We start from the raw sequence: 23,996 nt of genomic DNA, 5'->3' as shown, positions 1-23,996 counted from the left end.
AAGGCTGAATGTGTGTTCGACAAAAGAAGGTACGTAACTCTTGTCCAGTCCTTGTCCTTGTCAGAACAAGTTCATTCGAAAGATTTATTGTGAATCTTGCTCGCTCCACATGGCTTTTTCCCCTCCATTACCCCAGATTTGTTCTTCATGACTTTTCCAAAGCATAACACTATAGCAGATGACATTTGTAGTCCTCTGCTCCTCTCTTGCCAATCTTCTTCTTGTAAGGCATGTAGAAATTATAGACAAATTTCGCTTTTATGCCTTTCCCGCTTTGTTAATTCTGTGCAGAAGACACCTAGCAGTTATTTAAGGACAGGTGTTCATGCTCCCAGAGGCGGGAGCCCAGGGTCGGACAGGGTTCTGTCATAGATTTGTGATGCACCTTTCGTACCTTACATTTACACTGAATATGTCAGCAAGGGGCAAATAGCAAGGAAACATATCCTGTAGCTCTTTCATTCTTTTGAAATGCTGTGTCTAGGAGTGAAGTGATGAAATGCAACATTTTTTTCCAGAAGCAAAGATTAACTGTGGCCCAGCATGGACTTCTAACTCATGAAATCCCAGGATGCATATCTGGTTCCATGCTGCAGTCCTGCTTACTGGACATTAATTGTCTAAGTTTGCAGAATAACCAAAGCACGCTGAGAACAGATGCTCTCCTCTTGCCTTTGCATTCCAGTAAGAACATAGAAAAAATAAGAGATTAAAGAAGGCCCTTTGTCCCATTTTGCCCAAGCGGTTGTGTGTAGATTCATGATGTAAACACCCTATCAGGACCCTTGCCGAATGCCTCGTGGTTCAGTATCCACATGTGTTCTGAGCACCACATTTTTAAGAGCTGTTTTAAACAGAGCTATCTGTTGAAAAGTTTGAAATGGGGCATGTAAAGTACAGGCAGTGAACCATGTAAGCATAAATATTACTCAGAGGCATGTTGGGCCAGGGTTCACAGGATGGAGATGGCCGCAGAAAACAGCAGATCTTCTGTGCTGACCGCTTGATGACTGTCTGCTCACAGACCCTTGCAGGTTGCAAACAATTTGATTCTGAGGAGCATGAATTATGTCAGAGGTTTTGTAAGGAAAGCAAAAGGCCAGAATGTTACATATCTGACTGTTCTTGTAGACACATTCTCATGCATCTTGTGTTGAAGCTTTTTTGAAAGGGATGGTTTTGCTACACACTTGATTAAGTGCTACACACTTGATTAAATGTGGTCCAACATTTAACTCTACAACTATAGTTAATGACAGTGCAGCCGGTCTTTCAGTATTTGGCTTCCTGTTCTAAAACATTGAAGTGTCACATTAGAATGTCTAGTAATTTAAAATGCAACCAGGTTCACCTTTAGAGATTTTTTAGAAAATGATATGCATCAGACATATATAAACAAAGGAACTAATAACATAGTCTGTGCTGGAAGGCTGCCATTAGCTTTAATTTAAGACTGACAACATTCTGTTAAGGGTAATTTACTCTCTTTAGCAGACTAGTGATGTCTCAAAGCTCATTTTTAAGCTGGACTCAAATGGTATTTTTTTTCACTGTTAGAATATAGAATATTGAACTTTATCATGAACAGTTGTTTTTCTAGAGATCTGACTGAATGAAATTCCCAAAGTAGTATAAAAAATGGAAGGAAACATTTTGAGCAATAGGCTAGTAAATACAGTAAAAGATATTGTTTTGTGTGTGCATAACAAACTTTTAAAAAAGCTTGATGGAATTTCAGTTCATTCATTTAGCCCTGATTTGATTGCTCTTCAATATAAGCAGTGAATGTAGAAAATGGCCAATGCTCTCTAAGTTATTTATGGTACATTATCTTCTGTATCAATTTCTTTAATAATATTGTACTGTATTTAATCAATATACAAATGAAAATGTATATTTAAATTTAAAAGCAATAAAGATCATTAAGATATGAATAAGGCTGCTACAGTAGGTTCAGCAGACATCCTTCTGAAATATTATCGCTTAAATAAGAACTGTACTGATCATGAGAAGTACAACAAAGCACTATTAATGGAAATCGTCCTTAAAAAACAGAACCGTATTAGCCACAGTTGAACTAATCCACTTTGGTTTCGAGCGTTTAACTGTTCAGAAATGTAATTAATATTCTTTAATCTCTTAATGAGAAAAATGGAGGCTGCACCCTAGCTTCTCCCATCTTGTGAACTCTTCATCAGCTTGTGTTGTTATTCAGCAAACAGTGACAGCTGCACCCATAACAGTTTGTGGCGGAGGATTGTGGGGTCTCCTTGGCAGAAGTGTGAAGCGAGCATGTATTGCATACCAGAGTGTGTGTCTGGCACTGCACTTGGATGGTGAGAATGACATCACTCAAGACTTTGGAATAGTTGCAGTGGGCCGGTTTTTAACTAAGGAGACCTTTTTATATAAAAAAATAACCCCCCCCCCTTTTTTTCTCTCTGTTGCATTCTGAAGGCCATTAACCTCTTTGTTTAGCAATAACCCATAATTTGTGGAGAAGACAAAATGCATCTCTAGGTTTTCATCTTGTGCAAAGCTGTTTATTTCACTCGTTTGATATACAGCAGCCTTCTCAAGTGCTGCCAGTTGCTTGGTGTCGTGCATTCATCAACGATTGCTTGCCAGGACAGCTTTGATGTGTTGTGTGCCCTTTTTCCTCAAACAGACACAGCCCTCTTCGTGTCGGCGCTGGATTTTTTTCTCTCTCCTCATTTCTCCACTTGAACTGCAGCGGGGGAAGAATGTTTAAGGTTTCGAGCTGCCACCCTGGTATGTTAATTGCTCAGTGGACCTTGCAGACCCAGCTGACACGGGAAAATGAATGGCTGTTCTGTATGGTACTCCTTCTGCAGCTCGCTAATAAATTGCAGGTTGTTGGGAAGTGATGCCTTGTGGCGCTTAATGACAAAAAGGCCGTTTCCGCGAAGGCGGTGTTTCATCGCATGATATGGAAAGTTAAAAGAAATAATCTTTTCCGAAGCCCCCAATTTCCATTCCCAGTTCAAAAGCACATTACATGGTGAGTAGATATCAGTTCGGGCCTAAACTGTTGCAGAATTCTAAGCAACGGCATTAAATGACACAGAATGGTAGCTGTACTACTGGTATTCCTTTTTAAGGAGCAAGTGCTTTGGACCTTTCTGGATGAAGAACCAGCTGTTATTATTGTAATCCCTTCAGCTCTTTCTCTCCTCTTCTTCCTCCTCCCTTGCTAACCTCGGACAGGCCCTGCTTACTGTTCGGCCTGCAGAAGTTTTACATGCAGGCAGCCAGCTAACTGTCCAGGCAGCCCTGCTGTTATACTGCCCTGAGGAGAAGTGGCAGCCATAGCAGCTGACTGGGACTGGATGACACCCGATCCAGCTGCTCTCTCCACTCACAGCACTGATGCAAGACGTGAGAGAGCTGCATTGCATTATAGGGTGCTATTAGCAGATGAGCGGTGCGCTCTAATGCAAAATTGGCCGAGAAAACTTGGAAAAGGAACAATTTGTTCTTTTTCCACTTGCATAGTTGCAACAGAGAGTCCTGAAATTGAAAGGCTTGCAATGTTTAATACACAGTGGACTACAAGATGTTTTTCTAAATGGGGAAATCAAAGCACAAAAGCCGACTGTGGTGCGAACGGACCGTGCTTCGTTGGCAGGTGATTGGTGGAGAAGAGGCACATTTGAAATGTAATCAATTGTGTGGAGCTGCAATGCCTTTTGACTGACCCCTCCACTCCTATGTTTGTTTACTACACAGAACCGTTTTTTTGCTGTTTGTTCTCTGAGGTCTATGGCAACTGCTGAATGAAACAGATTAGATACACACAGCAAACTGCATCCGGAAAATCAACCCCAAATATTTACCATCTCCTTGGAACTTAAAATTTCTTATCTGTTTTCAGAGGACCTGTTGCCAGAATATGCTTTTCGCTGGAGTCTGTTTGACTGGATGTGGGCATCACTTGGTGCTCAGAGACCACATTCAGCCCAAAACCAGTGATAAACTGGAGGCCAGCAGGGAGAAAATGCGTTTTGCCAAAGCGCACTGCACACATTGACAGAGAAAACACCTTGTTATTTTTTAGGAATATTGTATGGGCCATTGAAAACTGTAACATAAATGAGGTTTGTAAATTCTGCAGAAATTGAGCAGCCTTAGCATATGGATTTAAAATGGATTAATTTATTTCTGAAGGAGCCAGATTCTGCTCTCTTTTATACCTTTAGCACTTCAGGTGCAGTTTGTAAAATAGAAGTTTTCTGGCAAGCTCAGAGGATCAGAATTTTTAAGTAGATTCTTATATCTCCTGCTGTTCCTACCCAATACAACCTTCAGTCATCTGGAATTTCTAAGGTCACATAGTGGACTGTGGGTTTGTTTCGGAACAATCGATTTTCTATGAAGCAGATAAGCTGAATGTCACGGTCTAGCCCTTTCCCTTACATATGCTAATTATTAGATTACATTCAGCAGTTGGTAGCTTTGTCTAAGGAAGAGGAGGAGGAGTGTGGATTATAGGGCAGCTGTATGCATTTCAGCTAATTGACTCCCAACGGCAGCCAGATTTCTCTCTCGGCATTCAGAAAAAATGGCCCCAATCTCTCGGATACTTGCTTAAGGACTGATACGTTGGAATGCAGGGACCTTGCTAGTTAGGGGAAGAAGAAGTGCTAAGTGCTCGTAGAATCAGTGCTTTTCTGTGTAGTTCTTTCATGGACTGAAGTTCTTTGTGCATCCTCAACATAGCGAGAAGTGCTTTTTAATGGCAACTGGGTTGTAATGGCAAGACAGCCCCTTTGTTTCCAGCCCCTAGCAGAGTTGTGCTGAAGGATTTATGGCTGAAGGAGGGATGTCATCATCAGGTTGGTTTGACATAGGTTTCTACACAGCTTTTATTCGGTGGCTTTTGAGGGTATAGTTCGTTCAAGGAATGTAGCTTCCAAGGCAAATATATACAGAATGCGCTGCTGCATCAGAAAAAGCAAGAGATTGATGGCATGTGTCTAAAACTGTACAATACATTTTATATGCTTCAAGCTAGAATCTGAACTTTTAACCTAAAGCACTTCCTGGGATTTCAACACAAATTTTTCTCTCATGCCATTTATTTTACTGGGTAGTAATCTAAACGCTTAGCAGCTCTCTCTGAAACCAGGTTAGCTGTGCTGGGAGCCTGCTCTGCTTCCAGGGTTCCTCTGCTTTTGTAAGGTGTATAACAGAGCGAGTCGCAGGACTGGAAACTGTGTTCCTCTGTCTGCTTTGGATTCACAGCCACTGTTTGGAAGTTTGGACATTACTTCCAATTGCCTGTTTGTGGTGAGGGACTTGCTTGTACAGCACACACAGGAACATGTTTTAGAAGACAGCTTGCTGCTGCCCTCAGTGCCGTTCTCTTCTACGGCTGCTGTCGACAGGGAGGAAGTTACAGGTATTTTTGTTTTTGCGTGTTCGTTTGAGGGTGTGTACTGTAATTTTAGTTACCCTTCAAAAACACTAGCAAAAAACAATAACCTTCCTTCCTTGTGTACACATTTTATGACCGAGGAAGTGGTACTTTCAAGCATTTATGCATTTGTCTTGAAAATATCCCCAGCAGTTTGCATTGGTGTTTTATTTTTCACTTTTTAATCAGGCTGAGCTAACACTCTCCTTTTTGTAATGTCCCAGTTTGTTTTGGGTACTATTTGGCACTTGTTTGTCCTCCTAAAGCCCCTTGTGGATTGATGCTTTTTATTATGATGACAGTTTCACAGGGTGAGCAGAAGGAGAGAATCCTGCAGTGTTGGCTATTGTTTTGGAATATAGAATCACATTCTTCTCTCTAGAGCACTGAGACCATCTGGGTGCTGGTGGTTACAGGTTCTGGGGCCAGATGACCATCGTCCACTATCAGATCCATTTTTTTTAAGGGACGGCTGACATGAGACATGACACTTTGACTGGGTTGGTACTGGACGTTGTTGGTATTGTTGGTTCTATCATGGTTTTCTTATATGAAAATGTATAAATAAGCAGCTTTTGAAAGTTTAGTTGTGCGGTGTCTCCAAAGTGTATTTTAGCTTGTTGCATTGTGCATTAATATTTGAAGTTAGGGTTGGTGTCTTTTCCTAATGCTGAACTCTTAAATTCCATTTACATTAGGCATCTAAGAAAACAAGTCTCTTGAAGTCGGGAGAAGGATTTGTAGGGATACAAAGCAGATAAAAATCACTGCAAAACTTGAAGTAACTATCTAAAACTTAAAAAGGACATCTGAAATTTTAAGAACGAATTTTAAATTAACAGCATCCTAATAGTCTGTTCATGGTGCATAGATAGTGGTTAACTTTTGGTTTTCCCAGTTGTGCATGTTTTTTTCTATTACATTCTACATGAAATCAAATGTCAAACACAAACTGTCACTGCACTATTCTTTTATATAACAATTAATTCTGCAGGAAATTCTTTTCCTGAACCAGTTTAATAAAGAGGTGTGTCTGAAGATGTCTAGGATTCATTATCAACTAGTTGGAACCCTTTTAAAAATAGGCAGAATACAATAAGGTGGCAATATACTGTTTTTCTCCTACAACTGTGAACGTGCACGGCATCAGGCTCCTGCCTGTTGCCTTTTATATGCTGTTAACATCATCATTGAGTTACACTTAAAAAAATATTTTTTTTATTAAACAAATACTGTCCCTGTCTGGATAGTACTGTAAGGGCTGTAACTAAAACACACAGACACATACAGCAGAAGACAGCTTATTCCTGCCCCTCCTGCTCAGTTTTGAAATCATTTTATTTTTGTCAAGCAGTACACTGGAGAGGAGGCGGTGCTTTAAGAGCTGTAGGAGTTGTTTCCGAACACTTTCATTGTAAGTGTGCTGAATCCTGAAAGACTGATTTATGTAGAACAGCCTCATCCTGTAAGTGCGTCTGTAGGGAGTAGCCCACATCTGTGCCAGAGAACATGAAGCCAGTGAAGTAAAACTGGTTATTTTTCACACCCAATGAACGCAATGCCAAAATTTGTATTGAATATCTTCTGAGCCACCACTGGCACTGCTCTGGGAAAAGGCTGTCAGGACACATCTGATCCAGATTGCTATCGCCTGTCCCCAAAGAGAGCTGAACAAAAGTAGCCTTTTCCTCCAACTCCCTTTGTTTGGTTCTATAAGTTTCATTCTTCAGGCACGTTAACATTATTCAGCTTTAGTGCAGCGATGCCTTGCCAGGGATGACTAGCCCAAGCAGACATTGTGCCTAAATTGTTTATTTAAAAGTTTTATAAGAAGTAATGACAAATGAAACACATTACTAAGTAGCCATGTCATGGTCTGATAATTGTGAGCCATCTTGCAGCGTTTATGATGAAACGACGAAGGTAGTCATCATTCTGGAACAGTGCCCCCTTTAAAGTAAAGGAAATGCTGTTTCATCATAGACTGTTCATAAATATTAACAAGTTCATTCAAGGGGTCTGATCTTTCAAACAGAATGTTGTGTATTTGGCACTGTTTTTCCAGTTGCTTGCACAGCGCTTTCAGCCTGTTGATCACAGACTGTCAGTAATGTGTGCAGTCAGTCAAGTAATACACCTGCCAGTGGAGGAGTCTTGCATCTGCCAAATCACAGCCTGTGAGACCTGCTGGTCTATGCATATTATGCTGCATTCAAAATGGAAATGACCTGCATTGAGTAGAAGCAACTGAAATAACTGCAGAATTCGAGAATGTGTAGGTGGAGGACTGTTTTCCTACCACATTAATTCGTCTGAGAAACAGACTATAAACAACAAGTTAAATGGGTGACATATGGCTTCTCCTAGTATTTGTTTTGTTTATTGATCTGTGCCTGCTTTGAAAGTAAACGGCTTCCTGCTATTTTGGGATAAAGGCAAGGTGGAGTAATCAATGCAAGGGAGAAAAAAAAAAGAATGTTCCTTCATTTTTTTTTCTTGTTTATTTGTCCCTTCAAAAATTCAGTGCTTGTGAGTGATGAAGGACAGCGGTCATGGCCAGAGGCAGGCCCAGTGCCAGCTGGCACCCTAAATAACAGCTTCCTCTCATACCTCTGCTAACAAGTGCAGCTTAGTCCTCATCAGGACAACTCGGCCATTCAGTCACGGGCTTTCATTTAATGCATCTGCTGAATGGAGCTGGGCTTTTCGGCAGTTTTGTAATGCGGGCTTCTCTATACTGGTGTTTGCAGTGAGACCAAGATCCATTCACTCATCCTCTTAGACGGACCTGAACTCAGCTTGCTAGAAGTGAAGGTTTAGAGGGTAGTGAATTAGCCTCTTATGAAAAGCACAGCAGCCTGTGTGGCCTCCTATTTTCTAGCTGACCTTCTGAAATGCCTTCAAAGGCATGTTCACAGTGTATTGTACAGTGTCTGTAGTGCTGCAGTTAGATAAAGCCTAATGAGCTAAAATATGAGATGAGTTTGTGGCAGAATTCCACGGTCTTGCATCGCATTTTAAAGTTGTTTTGATCACTAACAGTTGATCGTTATCACCACTGCAGATTTCTGCTCTTCTTCAGATCAGCATATTCCAGAGGATTCTCTTGTATCTCAAGCTCAACATATGGTAGAGATTATGGGAAAGGTTAAAGAGTGGAGAAATCCAAATAATTTACCATTAATAGCTTAATTGTGATAAATACCTAGTTTTCCTGTTTAGGAAAAAAAGGTGTAAGTGACTCCCGCCTGGTCTGTTTCGTCTAGCCTGTATTCCAGATGGATTCAAACATGTCAAAATTAATTTTTCAGGATTTCTTTTGCCGGTGAATTTGAATCAAAGACTTAAATATTTGTAAATAACAGGGTAAAATAAAGGCAAATGGTATGCATTTTTAGAAAAATAGCGTCGCAGACCTCTTTGTCACTTGCAGCTGAGCTGGTAGACTCCCGCTCCATGTCGAGGCAGCGTGTGAGAGTGCTGTCCTTGACGTGCTGTATTTTCACAGCTGTGATGAGTAAGCCGAAGCCGTGCTGCTTTCCAGCTCTTGTTGTCTTCACGTAGACAACTTGTCCTGCCCTGTCGTGGTGGACGAAAACCAGGGTCTGCACTGCAGGTCCACAAGCCAAATCAAATCCCAGCGCTTTTCAGTTCCAAACCTGAAAGCAAGCCCGATGTTTGCCCCAGTTCTTCTGCGTGTTTCTGAGGGATCCACCCCTCGGACTGACTGGATCCGAAGCAGTGTATGTAGCTGGAGTGTCCTGCTGTCTTCTTGGCTGCTCACAAGGAGCAGGCTGCCGTGGAAGTACAGATGAAACTCTCTGGCCACAGCTTGCCTGGAGATTGTGAATGCCGAAAGGACATACTTCACAGGAGACCCAGGCAGCTCATCCTGTTTGCTTTGCCCTGCCGTGGAAGAGGGTGCCGTTTGTTTGGGAAGGAGCAAAGCTGTAAAATACATCAACCACTCTGAGTGACTTGCATTGCAAGGTTTCTTTTGTTCAAGACCACTCTGTTGACTTTTGTAGCATGTGTCCTGTGGCTCTGTCTAAGTACTCTTTATGTGAGTGTTTTGGGACACTGTTGATTATCCTAAGGAGCTTTTCCTCTGTGTTGTATTTTGTCTCTCTTATTATCTTATTTGTAAGCCTGACTGTTGGTTTGTGTGGTAATAAACTCGCCTCATGATTTTGACATGAAAACTTTGTAGCAGCAAAAAATGCAACATAGCAATAAAGTGAAATTGAAAAAAAGATGATGAAGAATATCCAGTACAGGCATTTAAAAACTGGGAAAGGCAGGGCAGTTCCCGAAGTGCGATACCATGTGGTGCTGTCTTATTCATTTACAGCTAGCAGGAATGTTCGGCTGCTGCTTGAAACAGCTGTTAAGCTGAATCAGCTGTTTAGGCTATAACAAACAAAAGTGAAATAGAAGTGGAATTCAGGGAGTTTTGACTGGACGTGTGGAACTTGGAAGAAAGTGTAATCTGTTATACAGTATGCACGTCCTGCTATTTTTAAACTAACAAAAAAGTATCTGAAACATTATTCTAATAGTGTGGGAGTTTGGATGCAGAGAATGGGAAATTTGTAAAGCATAAATTTCAGTTACCTTGAGAAAAGGCAGATTAGAAGATATAGTTGATTATTTAAAAGATAAACTGGTATAGATGAGGTTAAAAGTAGTTCCTTTTTTAAATGTCTGAAGCTGAGAGTATAAAAGAGCTTGAGCATAAGACAGGCTACATTCAGAAATATAAGCCAATACCTTTATAAGTCAATTTGCCTTTCGTTAATTTACCATGTCTTTATTTTTGCTTTGTTAACAATTGTGTAATGTGCCTCTGCCCAGTATTCATTCTTCTATCGGTTTTAATTGTCAACTGGTCATTATTTAGCCTTGCCATGTGGTCTAAAGTTGTCTGTAATCCAAAGTAATAGAATAGAAGACTCAGAAGTTATAGATACTGAAAGTGCTTTTATTATTACAATTTTTTTCGCTTCTCAGAAATCTGTATCCCTGGCAATTAACACAATACACCTAAGATAAAACCCCCGATGAGATACTTTGGAAATAAAATGTTATTCATAAGCAATAACAAGAACTCCAGCAGTCACCCAAGACCCATTTACTGGGAAATTGCTAATGTCATACTTATCCATAAAAGGGGGGCAACAAAACAACACTAGCGTTAGACTAGTAAGCCTTACTTTTATTCCATATAAGGATATGGAAATGATAATTCCCCAGGTTTAAAGGAATGCTGTATTCTGACATGGTTAAAATGGACGCTTTTCAGTCCTGAACAAAGAAGACTATAAGGAGGTCTGATTCAAGTATTCAAAATCCTCAGGGACGCTGACGAAGCCCACCTCTTGAACTTTTTCAGAACTACCAACGAGATACAAAGTAGATGACACGAGGGCAAGCTATGGGAAAGTGCGCTTGGAGCTGACGACAGGCAGCACTTTTACACACAAAGCCTTGTGGGAATCGGGAAGGAGCTACTCCGCCATGTTGTTGAAGCCGCTGGCCTGGCTTCTTACAAGAAGAGATCCTGGGATCGCTTAGATACTAGCAGCCAAGCTCTTCTTCGAGCTGCTGCTCAGCTTAGGGTCATGAAACCGCTGATGCCAGAAGGAATTAATCATTGCTGCAGCTGGTGGAATATCCCCACATTAAAAAATACCTCTCTGTGTGTTGTGGACCCCCCTGTAGATTTACCACCAGGGCTGGGACAGTATTCCACCGTACACTTCGGATGGAGTACTAAATTGTCTCTTAATAAAAAAACATGAATTACTGTATAATTTGGGGAATGTGAAGGCACAGAGAGGCCTTGGTGCAAAATATTTTGCTGGAGGGTTTTGTGAACTGTGACAGAATTACATGAGTGCTAATAATTTACAGCTTTCAGTCCAGCTCATTTTGGATGCCTTCCTGTCAAGTGTTTGAATTGTATTGTTGGGGGAGATGAAAGGCAACATGCTGGGAGCTGAGTTCTACTGGCAGTTTCCTGAATAGAGCCAGCTGGGAATGGGTGGGACTGTACCAAATGTAGCACTCAGGCGTGTCACTCTTGATTCCCCCCCATCAAGGGTGCTTGAGCCCTAAATGACGGGAGAGATCCCTTCCTGTGTGAAAGAGGGTGATCAATTTCTCCATGCCCTGGTCCTCATTTAAAAACAAAACCCCGACAGCTGTCCAGAGCAACTTGAATAGTCCTCTAATTGATACTGTATAAATTTCATGACATTGGCTTGACTCCTAAACCTTCCCCCCCCCCCCCCCCATCTTTCGTTTTCTTTCTTATTCCGTTAGCAGCTTGATTAACATTTTAAAGTAGACCGACCACATAGGGAAACAGAGTGTTTTAACACATCAGAGCTACTGGTGTCTGGTAGCTTTCTGTTTTATAGCCTTTCTGGCTGCAAGAGTTTGGAATTAAATAAGAGTTTGGCCTAGAATTGCCCTTAGTGTGAGGTCAAAGCAATTGCCCTTTAAAATAAGATGAAAACCAGATTTTTTCTTCTTAAAGTCTAGCCCCAGCTTGAGTAGAACAGCACTGCTCTCCTTTGTGCTTTAGTACTTTAGGCCAGATGTAATCCAGCAGTGCCTTTCTGATACGTTTGTTTTGCTCATTCAAGAAATATACTGTCGTGGGACTAATGAAGGGGAAGGAAAATGCCTTCAGGTGTTTATTTTCCTCTTAGATGTGATTATTTTCTTTTCAGTGAGGGGTCACAATCACTAGCACTGTACATGTGGTGAAGTGACTAGTCATGTGGTATGACTAAGGATCCAAATGTCTGTGGCTGGTCTCCCAGATAAAATCTTCTAGCTCCCTGTGAGTTTTTTTTTCCCCCAGAATAAAAAGGGAGAGGATTGTTGAATGGAGAAGATTATTGTTTTTTTGTTTCTGTATTCTTTAGTAAAACACCACAGTCGTTACAAATTGCAGTTGTCAGCTTTTGTGTTTAACCTATGTGAAGATTTAAATTTGGTGGACAACATTTACAAAGCTTGTTGTTCTAATGATTCATTCATTTCAAGGGCTGTGATCCCTTGGGGTCTCTTCATAAGGCGGTTCAATCCTACCAGAGGGATATTACAAGGAGATATGAGAATATTATAGATAGGAATTGTAATGATAATTGAATGAGTAGGTGGTTTTAACAGATGCTCAAAGCTTTCAGCCCAGAAGGTATTCATTTTCACTCAACGCAGGTCTCCGCTGTATTGTGTTTTCATCTGAATAGTTGGTCATTAGAGAGATGGAAAATAACAAATACTCCTCAGCATTGAAGCAAAGATTTTCAAATTGGGGCTTTAATCTTAAACTTGCATTGACTCTTAGACACCAAGGTATTTCTTTAATGAGGATTTTTGAATCCCTTTATATAGCATGCATGCATTCATTATTAACATCTTATTAATCATTTTAGACTATTTCATTACCTTATTTTCAGTTAATACCTTTTTTGCATCCATGGCCACACTGGTCCAGATGGTCTCCCATGACTGTAAGGCAATTCTGAGAATTCCATCAGATCCCACCAAGTTGCGGAGACTTTTTTGTAAGTACTACATTAGCATGTTGTTTTTTTTTCTGGATTTCTACACTTCAGCTTTTCCCAAGCCGTTTCTTTCTGAATTAAACATTTAGTTTTAATAATTTATTTTTTGTAAGTCAAGTTGAATTGATTTCTCCCTGCGAATGTACAAGCTTTTACTACTTTTTGCTTAGCTTGGATAAACTATTTGTTGGGGGCCCCTTGGTATGTGAGCAAGCTTGTCTAACCACAATCAAGATTAAAATACTGTATTTACTATAGTTTGTTTTACAAGATAAGTTTCTTATTTCTGGTTTTGTTGAATTATTCCATCAGGGATTCCTTCAAAAAGAGGGACTTTAGACCTACAGACCTATCTAAAGTAATTTAGAATCCACTATAATTCGTAAGAACTAATTTTGCAGTAAACCTGTACACATCCTTAATAACATGGAGATAACCTGACACCGAGCGTCATCATCACGCACTTGAGCTGTAAAAAGAAAAAGAGAATGAAATCACCACCGGTCTAGGGCACAGGGACTTAGCGAACACCAGTCTTGACAGATGTTTTCAAAGCAAACACATCTATTTATAAACCAGGACATTTTTTGTATCAAGGAGAATTTTTTGAGGCACAGCGCTCTCTCAGTTCGAGTCTGGTGTTGAGGAAAGTGAACTTTGTGAAAACCACAGCAGAAAACAAAGATGGATAAAGTATGGAAAACCAATTAAACTTCACACAAATGTGGAATGTATCATGCTCTTAATTATAGTTGTGTAAATTCCCCCTTCTTGTAACCATGGGCAGAAGGAGTAGGAAACCATTCACTTTAGAGACTACATTTTGGATGGCATGCTAAACAACAACAGAAATGGCAACTGTTAGGGAGTTGCCAAGTGCAGTCTGAGGTCTGAGGCCTTGTGACCTGCTGAGGTGTTTTAGTGAAGCCAGAAGCATAGGGGAAATGTTCTCCAAACATTGTCTGCAGTTGCTGGCTCTGACTGCTCTTACTCTGCAGACATCAGGCCTGCTGCCAGCTTTAAAGGGTGATAAACAACACCATGATGGCAACAAGTTTGTGACCTGCTTTAGTTGTGTGATTAGTGTGATAAGGCACATTAGAGATTTAAAGATAGCAAGGAGAGATAAAGCTGTTTATAAGTAATCCCATACTGTAGAGTGGGCTTTTCTGTAGGTCCAACATGGCAACAGACTCTTAATTTGAAGAGTGCACGCAGAGGCTATATTTCTTTGATACGTATTCATAATCCTAAATCTTTATTCAACGCTCGGGGTCAGGGAGCTTATTTGTAAACCTTTATGAACGTCTGGGCTCTTCAGCAGCAAAATATTGAGTTTAGCAGCTACTACATGGAAAAGAGCTAATGACCATTGCTCCCTTTTTTAAAATAAGAATCATAATGCTAAAGATGCTTCTGTGCCTTAAGGTGCTGGATAGGAACTGCTGAGCCCTTTTTAGCGGCTTCTTCCCTACATAAAGAAGAAAACAAGTTCAGAAGGAAGTTCAAGGTCAGAGTAACCTGATTATCAGGACATACCTACAAGAAAGGACTCCTCTGCAAAAAAAAAATTGACATTCACCTTCATCATGCTAGTACCGACCTGGTGAAGCAGCGTATTACTCACATCACCTTTGCAAGTGAGCTGCTCTTCAGTGTGTCCACACAGAAGCACAACCAACACCTAGAAATATTGTATATACAGCACCTAACAATGTAAGCAATGTCTTAAATTCTCTAGTGCTGACTATTTTGTGCCCATTGTTGAGTGTCATAATTTGGTGGAAAATAATGGTGCTGACTGTATATATTAATTGCACCGATGGACAGTTTTCGTGCATGACAATATTTTGCACTTAATTGCAAATCTCCCATTGTTGCGGTGACTTTTTTGTCCAAGGTAACCATTCTCAAGTGTTCACCTGCAAAAGAAAACGCAATCTGAATGTGATTTATGGTTTCAGCTGTGTTTAGAAAGAGCCTGAGATGTTTGATTAATGCACTATGAATTGACAGGGATCTGTTTTGACGTGTCTTACTGCTTTTCAGTCATTTCCTAGCATGTTGTACAGTGAGTACACATACAGTGGCTAGATGAAGAGCTGTTTAAAGGTCCCAGAGCACTTACTCAGCAAGATGTTTCTGTCTCTTCCTTGTTTTCATGTGTTATGAAAAGGTGAGCTTTCTTCAGTTGCCAGAGCTATCTAATCATACACCCATTGCCAATCACAACATTCTGTAGAATTCTTACAGGATGTTTTTCTTTTTCTTATTTTTTATTGTAGTTGCTTTCTGATTTCAAATCTGGTGAGATGTGGGCATTGTTCTTAATGCCCCCTCTGCTGGTGGGAGTTTTTTCTACTGAGCTGGGCTTCATTCTCTTCTTCTTAGGAATTATTTGTTACGTAGGAACATCCAAGAAACAAAGACCTTCCACTTTCATAACCTTATTGTTTAGATCATGCATGACATGTCATATTACAGAGCCCTACACTGCTTATTTTTGCTCAAGATCAGATGCTTCTCTGAAGATATTGGCATATATTTCTTTTTCCCGGGATATTTGTTGGTTTGTTTCACCTTTCTCTCAAAAGGTTTACAATGGAATGTACTTCTATGAAGTTGTTCCTGTTTTATAAGGCCCCATCATTAAAAAATAAAAGCTAATGAACTGTGTGCTTAGACACAATCAATTTGCAGACTGATCTTGTTCATGTATTATAAACAAAGCATGTCGTTTTATTTTCTATTTAGTTTCCTCTTTATCTTTATGGACTATTCCTCTGTTAAGCCTCTGAACAGAATATTGTTGTGTGCAGACTGGGTTTTAAAACATTAGAATGAGAAACCCTCAGATATTTTAAAGAAAAAAGATGATACCTTGGGCCATTCTGCAATTAATGTTTGCATTACATAACAAATAATAACTGTTTTTCTTTACTGTAGTTTAGTTTTCCACTGTGTGCTGCGAGCCTGAAAGGAAATAGTGTTCAAATTGGTTTTGCCAGTATTTCTAACTATTAGGAGACTGAGAGCAAAGTAATCATTCCTAGAAACTGCAATAATCCTCCGGAAGACATTTTTTTAAAAATGTTAGTCTTGGCTAAATTAGAGTTCCACTTGCAAGTAAAACATGCCGTAGAATTTTTTCAGTCTGTGAAGGGCAAAATTTGTGCTTCATTATTTCATTCAAATACACACTCAGTCTATACCTATTAGTCTGTTTCCTTTTCAGTCATGTCCTCTGTCAGACATTCTTAACAATTTGCCCTAAAGTACAGTATAAGGTCTTTTCAAAGAAAAAATGTCACATTTGAGTTATGAACAAGAGGAGTACGTCTTAAATGTATCTTTCTTCAACACAATTTGAAGATGTTTTCAGCCCTAATGGGGAAAAAAAGTCACGTATATACAGGTAACATATTTCTGGTATGTTTTATGTTTTAAGTTCCATGAGTAGTATTGCCATTTCTCACATAGTACTTCAGGTCATGCTGCATTCCAGATAGAAACATTGCAATGTATACTTGAACAAGAAAAAGCCATTTGAGTTGACAACAATTCCTTCCAGGAAAATGGAAGAAATTATGCTTTAGTTTAATTATTCTACAAGAATTATCTTGGAAAGCTTTGTCTCTGCTTTTGTGCCTGATGGTTAAGACTAATGGTTAAGTCCTTAAAAAGCATCCAGTGTGTCTAACAAAGGTCTTTGCAGAGCGACCTGGTCCCCAGTTTCAGAATTTCTCTCTCTCCTTTCTGAGAAAAGATGTCTTCCATCCCTTTTTCTTTACTAGGTTCCATATGACTTACTATTTCACCGCCAAATGAGCGAATTTATTAGCCTTTACAGAAGTGTGTTTCTCGTCATCCCACTCATCTTGTGATGTTAATCAGCTATGCCCTTAAGAGCAATATGTGTTCCGTTTCCACTAACAGTGTTAAACATTTGCACTGGTGCTGTATACCATCTTCTCTTTGATTTTTTCCAGTTATCTGCAAGATAAAGATCAGTTTGTGCATGCTTTATGAAATGTACAGCTTTGGGCAAAGGAGAGCATGATCATAAGAAATATGCTTTAGTATCCTTTCGGAACAGTTTATAGGCTATGAAGAATTAGTTGTTTGTAAGTTAGGGTCAGTTCTATGTGCAACTGAAGTGTGGTTTTCAGTTGTATCAGTGTTTCCCAGTCCCTTTACTGTCTGTTACACAGGACTGTTGTAAAGTTCATAATAAATGCAATCACTTCTGAATGAAATAACCATGAGTGCCAAATATTAAAGTTTTTTTTTGTTTGAGAAATCTTACACCAGCTAAATTGTTTTGGGTTTTTTTGGTAATGCTTTGTCTGTAGTGTTTATTGCATTTTCACACTCGACCATGACATTCCGCAGTACAGCGTGTTGGAAGAAAAGCTGGGAATATACTCAAATAGCCTAGAGTTGGCTGTTATGGTACAAGTGCTTTCAAACAACAGCTTATATGTTGTTTTCTTCTGACATTGGGAAAAAAAATCTGGGAATATGCTAGATTGGTTGTTGGTGTTGCTGTAATCTGTGAACATTGTCTTTTGGTGTAGAGTTTGCACCTAGTCGTTTTATGACGCTACTATTTTCAATCCTTGGCTTGGAGAACTCATCGGCTTCTTTCAGAGCTTATTCTTTACCACACTGCTTATTTTAGACAGAAAAAAAAATGTCTCCTTGTGCTCAAAATAATGCTATTGGATTATTTTCATCTGCTTTACTGATGGATTTGCCTATTGTTTGCTTTTCCTCGACGAGATGAAATCTGACGAAGAAATCTAATACATCTCCAGCAGGAAAGTCTGCTTGTTCAGTAGGATTATCCTTCAGGACACCTACAGTAAAATCCAATTTTATTGGTCTTTCTCTTCATAGGAAAAATGGACATTCCCACATATTTATTCCATGTTGGCATCATGCTTTGCAAAATCCATAGTAAGTAACTGAATAGTAAGTAAGAGTAAACCAGTTCTCTTTATTTCAGTATTACTTAATAATACTTTTAACGGTGCAGACCAGTCAGGTCTGTGAGGGACAGAAAAGCACATGGCATTTTCCACTGGTAAAGTAATTCCCTCACGTTTTTCTGGGGGTACATAGGTTTTGGACTAGGTAAGTGAACCATGACATAAACACAAGCATATCAGTAAATGAAACTGCTTTTAATGAGACCTTTTAAATCATTTTTAGATGATTCATGTACAGTGATGGCTATTTTCCTGTGCAGTTGTTTCGTTAATTGTTTACTGGCAAGACGAGTTTGAGAAAATAACTCCAGACTTAAATCATTTTTTTAAAAATGCATTGTGTGGTCTTGCGGGCTTTGTTACAAAATAAACAATCGAGCAAGACATGTATCTGAACGATTTTGTAAACATCTGTTTCGTTGTTCCGTGCTCCAAGACGCTTTCTGGCCATCTGAAAAAGATTTTCTCGTGTGCCCATCTGAGTAATGTGAAAGGAACCTGTCATTCTTTCCTTTGAAATGAACAAAATTCTCACAAATGCACCGCTGAGCTACCAGGGTTTTATTCTCAGGGCGGCACAATCAAGTGTTTTTCAAAAAGCAAACATGATTATTAAAACTGTGATATATGATTGTGGGCTTACTTATACATGACTCTAAGCATGCATCTAAACTGTGCGGAATAAGGAAAGAAACATGCACTTTAGATCTGTGTGATTTTGTAACATACCCCATGTCAGAAGGAATTGAGTTTAGGTTTTTCAGTAACATCATCTAAAATCCTTTTTTCTTTTTTCAGCAGATCCTTCAAAGGAACACACCATCCCAGTTGCTGGCCTAAACTAGCCTTTGGTTTCTAAAGGAATACAGCCTTTCCTGTGGTCAGCCATTCTCCAAGTGCCATCCACTGCTTCTGACGCACAAATGCTGTTTTTCACTCCCCACGTTCCTGTGGACCTGTGATAATGATCACTCCTTGATGCTGGGCGTTGCTGCGGTTGCTGCCTATCAAAGCAGTCCTTTTTAATTCATCCTCTTGTAGCACAGATGCATTACTGATGACAATGTAATAGAGACGGGGTGGTGAATTGCAGCTTGCCAAGGTGCCTGCATGCCCTTGGAAGGATATGAGTGAACCGAGCCCGAAAAAAGGAGACAAAGCTAATCCGCTCAGAGCAGCAGGGGGGTGCAAGGACTCCTCGAAAAGTATGCAGTCCGATGACCTGTTTGCTAGGAAGTTTAAAGCCTTGAATGGGAGCATGGGACCTCCGTCGGCACAAGGAAAACTTGACAAGGCTAACGGGACACCGGCCATGCCTAAGATGGGAGTTCGAGCACGAGTGTCGGAGTGGCCCCCCAAGAAGGAAGGCTGGGACGGCCGGCTACCCCCAAACTACGAGAGCATTATGATGGGGTTCCAGAATGGACAGCCAGACCAAAGCTTGGAAGCCATCAGCGAACGAAGCAGGGAGGCTTCCGTGGACTTGGAGTTCGCCGAGACCAAATACTCCTTGAGCGACTTTCTAAGCCGATCCCCTCCTAAGGGGCTGCACCCAATCCGGCAGCGGAGCAACAGTGACGTGACGATCAGCGACATCGACGCCGAGGATATTCTGGATCAGAACGCAGTGAACCCTAACACTGGCGCCTCTCTTCACCGCGAGTATGGCAGCACGTCCTCCATCGACCGGCAAGGTTTGTCTGGGGAGAGCTTTTTCGCCATGCTGAGGGGCTACCGGGTCGACACTCTGGACCACCGCAGCATGCCCCCGCTGGGCTTTCCCGAACTGCTTCGCTACGAGACCTCGCTGTCCCCCAGCCTTCAGACGGCAGCGCAGATCGCCAGGGGGGAGATCGTCAGGATCTCGGGGTTCGACTACGTGGACAGCTCGCTGCTGTACAGCCGGGAGAGGGAGAAGTCGTTCAAGCGGCGGTTGAAAACGGAAACGACGGAGACCTCTCTGTTCCGGAAGCTGAGAACCATCAGAAGCGAGCACGACGGGCTGAGGTTCTCCGCGGAGCAGGACGACGGCAGGGCGGAGAAGTACGGCAGGCCGCCAAGCTTTCAGAAGTGCTTCGCTCACTACGACGTTCAGAGCATACTGTTCAACATCAGCGAGGCCGTGGCCAACAGGGCCAACCTGGGCAAAAGGAAGAACACAACCACGGGAGCCTCTGCTGCCTCACAGTACCAAGTGTCTGGGGGCGGGCCGGGGATGTGCGAGTCCCCGCTGGGAAGTCGGGAGGACCTCAACTCCAAAGAAAACTTGGATGCGGATGAAGGGGACGGGAAAAGCAACGCCATGGTCCTCAGCTGCCCGTACTTCCGCAATGAAATCGGGGGCGAAGGGGAGAGGAGGATCTCACTGTCGAGAGCCAATTCGGCTTCCTATAGCGCGGGGGAGAACTGCTCCTTTGAGTCCTCACTGAGCTCCCACTGCACCAACGCTGGGGTGTCCGTGCTAGAGGTGCCCAGAGAGAACCAGCCTATCCACAGGGAAAAGGTCAAGCGCTACATCATAGAGCACATCGATCTGGGAGCCTACTACTACCACAAATACTTCTATGGGAGAGGTAAGAAGTTTAGCTCTTCTGTGCATCTGTTCCAATTACAGGTTCATGTTGCAATTATTAAAACCTCAATTGTTTGCTGTCATGCATACCATTCTCTTAGCAAAGCATTCTGGATGTATCTACAGTAAGTGCAGTAAAAAATAATTTTGATCGGTTTCGAAAACTGGGAACATCACGATAACTTATATCTCATGTACTGGAACAAAAGACCTCTATTTAGATTCTTTATGCATCTTTCCGTTTCTCAGAGTTTTTTTGTGGTGAAGTGTGATCTGTGACATTTCCCTTTGCTGTACAGTATGATTTATCATGTGACAAATCTGGACAAGAATGAGATGTGGTTTGTTGGGTGGGCAGATCCCGAGTAACAAAACCCACAGGCAGTCACAACTATGCCAGCACTCTTTATTAAAGGTTAACGGAGCTGAGTTGCGTGTGACATGTTTTCAGCAAAAGTTGTTTCACTCTTCACAAAATTGGATGCCTGCTTAAAAATGTAGCTGTGGAGTTTGTTTGATAGTCTACTTCACATATTAATGAGTTAGTATTTGGGGAAAATAGTGTGCAGTGTTTAATTTGTGATTGATGGTCATTGTGAGCTGTGTTCCTCAAGACAAAAAACGTATTTGTTGCTTCAGCATTAGTACTATATAATCAATCAGTAGGTTTCAACCTCCAACATCAACATGTATTACAGGAAGACAAAGCAGTTTCTCCGGTGGGACAATTTATCTTTTACAAATTGGTGGAGCATCTTGGCTTGAGATAAGGAGCTCAGTAAACACCACAGAAATCCTGGACTCCGCTGTTTTTACAGTGCCTTTAATCTGTAGTCTTTTCTGTAGTACCACCCAAAAAAGTAACATATCCCGCTTCTTCCTGACATGTGTAAGAGAAATGCCAAAGGTGGTGTTTTTATTGAAGGGTCTGTCCTGAAGCAGAGGGGTTCATGCAATCCCCTTTCTTCCCAGTGCGATAAACCACAGCTCCTGTTTATTGCCGTTCTGCGGCACCAGGGGATTCTGCTGGAAAAGGGCCTAAATAATAGCAACTCTGCTGTCATCACCTCAGGAGCAGGTGCCTCTTGTCCTCTTGTTGTAATGGAAGGAGGCTTTTATCGCCTAGGGCCAAAGGTCCGATCGACCGTTCAGTGGCTTTCAGGTGGGTGAGCGTTTTGTAACTGTGGCAGTTTAAGAAAGAACAATGCTAGTAATGCCTTCAGGCGAGTGGAGGGCTTTTTGCATGGAATTGTTCCGCCCCCCGCTAGGAGAATGTGATAATAATGAGACACGGCTCGAGGTGAGGTCAGCTGTAGATGGGAGCTTGACCCTGCGGTCCTGGGAGAAGATGGGGGGGGGGGGACGACAAAGCCCTGAAATTTGAGCCCCTGGAAAATCAGCCTGAGCTCTTGCACCTCTTCACTCTGTGCTGCCACAGCAGATGACGAATGCCCATGAGTCACTCAGTTACTGCAAACATCATTTCTGTTTTAGCTCTGAGCTGTTTAACATCTAAGTGTACCTTTATTAAAATAAACATTTACCAGTTTTACTGTCAAATTGGTTCTCTTTCATCCTTGTGTCAGTGAAATTAGGAGAAAGTAGAAAATAAGCATACTGACTTATCTTCCTAAGACAGTCTTTAAGAGAATTTGTGCTCTGCCTATAGAAGCGAAAAGAATGAAATTAATCCCCTATGTAGATTAGTATTGGTATTTCTCGGAGCCCAGTCTTTCTGCCTGGCTTGCAGCCAGATATGTGCCTGTTTGTCTAAAGCACTGCTGAGTTTGCACAGTATTTTCACTAGAGGGTGAATGGCCATTCTGTAAGTCTCCAGTCTGGGACTGTAATGTGAAACAGGATTTGAACAATTATCACATCTAGTTTTATCAGATACATTGATAAACCTTGTGAACATTCTTCACTTGTGATGTAAATTTAGGAAAAGAGCTTAATCTGGAGGATTATTTGGTGAAAATCTTCTTTAGCAAACAACACACAAGCCAGCGGAACGTTTGTCTTTGAAGGGATTTTCTTCCAAATGTTTTTGTTACACGGAGCCTGTTGTTTTTTCTGCCTGCTGCTTTCACAGAATGTGTCTTTTCCTGCAAATAACTGCTTAGATTCACTGTTGCACTCATGCCTTCTCTTACAGAAGTCAGGGTAGCCCATATCTTTGGACAGAAGCCACAGCTGTACTGTTGGGGATAGTGGGTCCCACTGCTACTATGCTCATCAGATTTAACGTCCTTGACCAATAGATCAAATTTCTTCACTCTCGGGTGGATTTATTTATGCTTGGTGCAACAAGAAAGACAGAAAAATGAGGCAATCCATGTGACTCTGCAAACATGTACATAACGTACATTTGTCTATTGTTCTTTTGCTATGTTGTTGATAAATGCCCAAACCAAGATTTAATTAAAAACCTAAAGAACAAAACATAAAATTAGAAAGCTCTGTTGCTCCACAAATAGTTTCTCTCCAATTATTTGCAAAGTTATTGTATTTGTTTATATATGAGGAATTGGATTCTTTATCCTCCGGTGAATTCCATAGGCCCAGGTAATTGTTCTGTGTCTTTGTAAAGCTGATACAAAGACACAGATGGGGAGCAAATGGCTTCCTTCCCACCCTGCACTGTAATGAATATCACCATCTAATTAAGTCTGAATTGTTTCCACAAGTACATGCAATCTGTGGGCCTCTGGCAATCCTTTTGTCGCAGTGCACTTTGTTTAAATGTGTCACAAAAGGGGACAGGATGTGGAGTGACAGGGCCGACGAGGGGTTCACATTGAGACTCTGGCTGCATTGCTGACTGAGTGCCTCATCTGGGTGGGGGGGCACCAGTATCTGTGAGTAACACTTTTGGAGAGGATTCAAGCGGGGTCTTTTCCAACCCCGCTGGCTCTCTGCTGAGCCTCGTGCTCCTTTCAGAGACGGAAGCAGTTATAAATGTGCACAGCGATGTATCCTCGTTTTCCTTCACAACCTTAATTAGCCTCACCGCAAGACAGCAGACATGCTGCAGTTGTTGATGAGTGTGTTACTGTCAGTCACGTTGAATGAGTGTTCCTTCGGCCCTGGCAGTAAATTGGCCGCTTCTTACTGTCAGAATCTCGGGCTCTATGATGTGTTTGGGCTTTCAGCATCTTATACTACATCCCCTGGCCTCCATGATCAGAAAGCATTTACTCAGACAGGGAACCATGCCCATGTGGCTGGGGTGTTGACATTTGTATGCAAACTCTGCTCGACAGCTTGCTTCATTCCACTCCAAGGTGGTGATGATGTATTTGTTTAATCAAAACACACAAATAGGGACCTTTTGTCTCTTCTTCACTCAGAACTGTCTGTTTTACAATATAAAAAATGCTTTTTTTTTCATTTGTTTGGTGGAGTTTCCCCAAGGG

General features: G+C 41.3%; 1 protein-coding gene across 9 annotated transcripts in view; it reads left to right on the top strand.

Annotated features, from left to right (window-relative positions):
* sipa1l2a (signal-induced proliferation-associated 1like 2, genome duplicate a) overlaps positions 1-23,996 on the top strand; it is a 112,963-nt gene that overhangs the window by 27,181 nt on the left and 61,786 nt on the right. For 6 of the 9 annotated variants that reach the window (XM_088610681.1, XM_088610684.1, XM_088610680.1 and 3 more), the window contains one exon: positions 18,807-20,581. In XM_088610681.1, coding sequence (XP_088466807.1) covers positions 19,135-20,581 — 1,447 coding nt within the window. In that variant the 5' untranslated portion in view covers positions 18,807-19,134. Of the gene's footprint in view, positions 1-4,603; positions 4,857-18,806; positions 20,582-23,996 lie in introns of those variants that run through there. The other 3 variants (XM_088610676.1, XM_088610678.1, XM_088610679.1) reach the window with 2 other exon arrangements.

The sequence above is a fragment of the Lepisosteus platostomus genome, chromosome 17 (assembly GCF_059453375.1).
Source record: "Lepisosteus platostomus isolate fLepPlt1 chromosome 17, fLepPlt1.hap1, whole genome shotgun sequence".
NCBI classification, from domain to species: domain Eukaryota; kingdom Metazoa; phylum Chordata; class Actinopteri; order Semionotiformes; family Lepisosteidae; genus Lepisosteus; species Lepisosteus platostomus.
The sequence above is the reverse complement of the archived record's forward strand: the minus strand, read 5'-3'. Positions and strand labels throughout refer to the sequence as shown.